Source organism: Rosa chinensis, chromosome 2, assembly GCF_002994745.2.
Source record: "Rosa chinensis cultivar Old Blush chromosome 2, RchiOBHm-V2, whole genome shotgun sequence".
In the NCBI taxonomy this organism is placed as follows: Eukaryota; Viridiplantae; Streptophyta; class Magnoliopsida; order Rosales; family Rosaceae; genus Rosa; species Rosa chinensis.
The window spans coordinates 4,637,253-4,643,350 of record NC_037089.1 but is presented as its reverse complement, the minus strand read 5'-3'; the positions used below and the strand labels follow the sequence as shown (position 1 = coordinate 4,643,350).

The 6,098-nt window shown below is 40.6% G+C and overlaps 1 protein-coding gene across 1 annotated transcript; it reads right to left on the bottom strand.

Annotated features, from left to right (window-relative positions):
* Window positions 1–3,959: 3,959 nt before the first annotated feature.
* LOC112183519 lies at window positions 3,960–5,740 on the bottom strand. Its single transcript, XM_024321904.1, has 4 exons — window positions 5,212–5,740; window positions 4,702–4,820; window positions 4,103–4,168; window positions 3,960–4,004 (listed from the first exon to the last, which is right to left on the bottom strand). Exons 1-4 carry the CDS (start codon window positions 5,738–5,740, stop codon window positions 3,960–3,962), a joined length of 759 nt encoding a protein of 252 aa, XP_024177672.1.
* Window positions 5,741–6,098: the final 358 nt, after the last annotated feature.

The following is a 6,098-nucleotide window of genomic DNA, read 5'->3' as shown; positions in this document are numbered from 1 at the left end:
CTTGAAAGCTTATACTAGTGTGTCGAGCCTTGCGGCCTAACAAGATTACAAGAGATGTAATCGGATTGGATGGTGTTTAAGTGGGAGGAGACATTCCTTTTATAGGTGAAGGAAGCCATCTCCTTTACATTTTCTTAGATGTGGGACAAGCAAACAACTATTCTAGTATAGAAATGCATATTGTGGAGGCAACTTGGCAAGGCCGGAAAGGTGGCTTCCCGGCGGCGGATTTGCGACTTCCGGATACCGTAGCGTAGCTTGAATATAGGGCTACAAGATGCAAGTAGCGGTTGGGCCTCACCATGGCTTGTGGGTGTCCCAAAGAGGGTGTTAATTATACTTGGCGAGATAGCAAACTAGTCATGCTAGTAGGTATCTACAGCTTTATTTTCAGCATAATTAATCAACAATTTCCCCCCAATTATGTTTTTCAATTTGTTTCATACTGTAGTTTCACATTCTAGTTTTCTTTGTTTTGTAGTTACATAAATTGAAGGTGAACCCTTGATCCTCGACATAGAACGATCCCTTACTTTCACTACTACAACTTGACAACAAAAGTAGGGCTGGACTCGGGTCGGTTTTTCAATGTCAAGGACTGAACCCGGAACCGAAACCGATAACTGATTTTCGGTTCGGGTTTGATGTTTTTTGTATGAAGAACCGATGCAGAACCGAACCGACCTTTCTCGGGTCGGTTCCTCGGTTTTTCGGTTCCATTCCAGATCGGTCTCATTCTCGGTTTTTCGGTTCCAAACTCGGATCGGTTCCAAGTTCGGTTCCTCGGTTTCCCGGTTCCATTCCAGATCGGTTCCATTATCGGTTTTTCGGTTCCAAACTCGGATCGGTTCCAAGTTCGGTTCCTCGGTTTTTCCATATAGAAACACTGCTTTTCAGCTGTTTCTACTTTCTAGTTTTCACTTTTCCTGATTTCCATACATACATTCAAATGATTCAATATATCACAATTTATTCACTCATTCAAACTCAATACGGTATCTACAATATACATATTTAACAATCAACATCAACATAGCAAATTAACAATTTCCTGCAAACTCCCAAACTGTCAAAGCATGAAAGTGATGAAAGCATTAAACTATCCAACAATCAAAAGTTCAAAACTCTCAAACTATCAAACACAAACAATCAAAAGTTTCACATGCATAAACTGCAAACTCAAAGTCTCACATGCAGCAAATAAAACTAAACAATAAAGTGAATAAACTTAGTCCAAATTAAACAATGCAGCTGCATCAATTTGCAGCAAACTTAAATACTGAAAACTAAATCAATTTGCAGCAAACTTAAATACTGAAAACTAAATCAATTTGCTGCATCATTTTTTCTGTCTTTTCTTCTTGGTTGTAGGGGCTGAAGCTGAAGCCTCAGAACTCTTGGTTACTCTGCCACTAGGTGCAGATGCAGATGCAGATGCAGCAGCGATAGTGTTCTTGCCCTTCTTATCATTCTCTCTATCCTTTTTTTCATAGTCTGCACAATGTCAAAACTCAAAACAGTAAATCACATAGATTTTATAACTAATTTCTTGTACCATATTCAAAAATAGTAAACTAAAAACATCAAAAACACATACCTGCTTCAATCTGTTCATATGACTCTATTTCCTCTATAGTTGGAATGTACTCCAACCCCATAATGGCATCAGCCTTCAACCAATTTTGAAGACATATCAGTTTTTCAACTGTTTTTGGGTTTAAAGAGCTTCTATATGGATCTATTACCCTTTTCCCAGTGCTGAAACTTGACTCACTTGCAACTGTTGACACTTGTATGGCTAATATGTCTCTAGCCAATGATTGCAAGTTGGGATATTTACCTCCATTAAGCTTCCACCAATCCAAAATCTTCCAATCATCATTTTCAGCAGGTTTTTCTATAGGGTCCAGCAAATATCTATCAACTTCATGTCCCACCACAACATCATTATTCTGTTCAAGCTGCCTATTCCAGTCTTCTTGCATAACAGCCCTCTTCCCACTAAGAATCCTTGCTCTACTTCTAGTCTTACTAATAGATGTGTCACTAGTAATAGGATCTTTACCCTTAGCCTTGGATGGTCCACCATGTGAACCATTAGACTGCCCATACAAGTCACACAAGTCTACCATAAGCTGCTTTACTTCATCACATTTCTTCTTGATCTCCCAATCACACAAATTCAACATTGTTTCACACAACCAACTAATATTTCTCAATTTATACCTAGGATCTAAGACCAAAGCAACTAGGAAGAGTTGGTTCATGTCATCTAAGTTCCCAAAATACTTGGAATACTTGGCCTTCATCTTGACTGCCATGTCGTACAAGACTTTGTCTGCTTCACTTGAATCAGGCCCTACCCCAATAGAACTGAGATCTTCAAGCTCTGCTTCAATAGTAACAATATCATGGAATGCCTTGTGTGAAGTGGGGGTAAGTGAAGCACTAACATTAAGGGTCACATCATAGAACACTTTCAAAAACTTCACAAAAACAGCTGCATTGTCCCAATCTGCATCACTTGGTGGCCCTACCCTTTTTACAGCCACTTTCTTCTTTTTACTCTGATTTTCAGTTTCATCATCATCTTCAACTTCCTCCTCTTCATCAAAGTAGCTTTTGTACCTTGAATCCTCCTCATCCTTCAATCTATCAAATGCTTTTTTCAACTCCAAAGCTGTGTCCAACATAAGAAAGGTGGAATTCCACCTTGTTGGAACATCTAAGATGCAAATCTTATTGCATTCAACTTTCTCCTGCTCTACACAGCTTTTAAATTCATCTAACCTAGCACCCGAACTTCTAACATATCTCACAGCATTCCTTATACTAGACACTGACCTCTCCATCATATTCAGTCCACTCTTCACAATTAGGTTTACAATGTGAGCCAAACATCTCACATGCATAAACTTACCTTCAAAGATTGGTTTTATGTCCCAATTGCACATTTTCTTCCTAACATAATCAATGGCATGCTTGTTGGCAGAGGCATTGTCAACAGAAATTGTTAAAACCTTCTCTATTGACCAATCAATCAAACACTTCTCTAAGATTTTTCCTATGGTTACACCTTGGTGGTTTGGAACCACACAAAAAGCAAGCACTCTTTTGTGCATCTGCCATCCCCGATCAATAAAATGGGCAGTAATCACCATGTAGTTTATATTCTGACAAGAAGTCCAAGTGTCTGTTGTCAAACAAACACAATGTGACTTCAATTCCCTCCTCAACTCCTCCTTCTTGGCATCATACATGCCTAGAAAGGTTTTGACTATGGCTTTCCTACCTGGGACTTTAAACAAGGGTACAGCAACACTACAAAAATAATTAAACCCCGGTTTTTCAATAAAACTGAATGGTAGCTCATCGACAACTATCATATGAGTTGCAGCTTCCACACAATTATCTTGTGACCAATTCACACTAACCAAACTACTCTGACCTCTTTTTCCATCACTAGTCAAAACTTGTTGGCTAGATTCTATATTAACTCTACCAGGGTATTTCTTACACACTATCTCAATGTGTTTCCTAAGAGTAGATGTGCCATTTTCATATGAATTGCATGCTAAATGAGTTGTACAGTACTTACATTGAGCCCTCTTAGTATGGCCAACCACTTTCTCTACTCCATCAACAGTCTCAATCAAAGGATGATCCACTTTCGTGAAGTGATCCCAGACATCCGACCTCTGCCTGCCTTTCTTCTTCTCTCCTCTTCTTCTCTTGGCAACAGAGCTCCGAGCAGTAGAAGCTTTTGTTGGTTTACTGGAAGTTGGAGCAGTGTTGTTGGCTGCTAGTTGAGATGTTTCAGGGTTGTTGTTTGCAACCACAATTTCATTGGAAGCGGCTGGTTCAAAATTGGAAGCGGATGGGTCAGAGGAGCTAGCAGATGCTTCGGACATGGAATTAGATCTCCAACTCCAAGGCAGTAAGCAAGAAGCAATCTGTACCTACAAATTCTGCGACTCAGATCCACGAAAGTAGGTCAAGATTTCCTGCCAATCCGGATAAACATGACCAAATTAGCTAAATTGTAAACACAGGACACCAAATTGACTAAAAAGCAAGGCCAAATTAAAAGTTTAAAACAGACCTGATTAGTATATGCATTGCTACACATGAAGATTCCTCTGACAATCTGACCAGTCCCTCCTGCAATCTGACCAGTCAACAACATTTAAAATTAACATCAAGATCAAATCAGTTAAAATCGATCAAACATATGTATACCGTAAAACATCCTATACCCAACAGATTAGAAATTAATTTCTAATATATGTATACCCAACAGATTAATTTCTAATAAACTCAGTTCCAAAAGTAACAAAAGCAAACTTTGAACATTTGAACTTGCAAACTTAAAAAAGTCGAGCACACTTCACTAGTTCACTGGCACTAAAGAACCTATTTTGATCATTTGTACAAGCTCAAGGGAATGGACTGGTATAGTGGTTTTATGTCCAGTTTCCACACAAATCACACATACAAGTTCACACATTAACAAACACAATCATCTACGAATCCAAACCGCCACTGCAATTCCACTCAACCACACAGACCCTCACGAAGCAACTTCTCATCCATTTCCAAAACCAAATTTCTCATCTTCTAAAACAGTAACAGTACTATCTCAAAGTTTTCAAATTCTCATCATCAATAGGCCGAAAACCAAAAGAATCCCCCAAAAGATACAAAACCAACACTACAGCCAATATAACCAAGTGGAACTCCAGTAAACAAAGAAAAACAAAATGGAAGTATAGCTCCTCTGTTATTCTTGTAACCACTGATCAAGGGAACTACAATGACAACTACAATTTATTGCATCAAAACTGAAACACTAAATACAATCACATGAATACCAAAACCATAGAAGAGTAATTAAACCCATCAAACAAAATCACAAACACATGAAGTCTGCAAAAAAAATTCAACCATAGAAGACTATCTTCCCAACTCGGCCGAATCAACCTAGTCAACTATACCCATTCAAAATCGAAGTATTTCCCACAAGATTAAATGGAAATCCAAGTATTGAACCCAATTGTACAGATTAGTTGGTATTAGAATTCAGAAACTCAGAAGAGAAGAAGAGGAGGAGCGGGGCTCGGAGAGGGAGAGAGAGATAGTGAGATACCTAGGCGGAGACCGGAGGACGTCTGGGTTTCGACGGAGGTCGTCTGGGTTTCGATCTTCTATTACAATCGAGCCGAGGACGACTGGATCTGGATGAGCAGAAGGAGCGACGAGGACGACTGGACGAGGACGACTGGACGACTGGATCTGGATGAGCAGAAGGAGCGACGAGGACGACTGGACGACTGGACGAGGACGACTGGACGACGACTGGATCTGGATGAGCAGAAGAAGCGACGAGGACGACTGGACGACTGGACGAGGACGACTGGACGACTGGATCTGGATGAGCAGAAGGAGCGACGAGGACGACTGGACGAGGACGACTGGACGACTGGATCTGGATGAGCAGAAGGAGCGACGAGGACGACTGGACGACTGGACGACGACGAGGACGACTGGACGACTGGACGAGGACCGGATGACTGGATTGATCGATGTATGATGAGGGAGAGGCCCGAGCGCCGTTTGTGTTTCGAGAGACAGAGAGAGTGAGAGTTTGAGGGAACTCGGGAGAGTCGAAGAGATAAGTCAGATAGGGTTTTGATCGAACGGTTAGGATATTATGAGAAGAGATGGAAGGCTCTGATTGCATTTGGAAGGCCCGATCACATGAGAAAGGGTCTATTTTACATAAATAAGCTCACCACTAATGTCTACTTATACAGTGACATGTGTAATTCGGTTCCAAGGATGTTTTAAAAACAAGAACCGGAACCGAACCGATCATATGACTCTAGGAACCGAACCGAAAAAAATTTGTATACATATGTTGTAGAACCGAACCGAACCGAGAATTTCGGTGCGGTTCGGTGCGGTTCCATCGGTTTTACGGTTCCAAATCCCAGCCCTAACAAAAAGGGTTTTAAATTGCTTGCCATTTTTGGCATAGCAGAGTTCATCAGTTTAGTCCTTACACTTCAAATTTAATCAGAAAAGTCCTTGCACTCTCC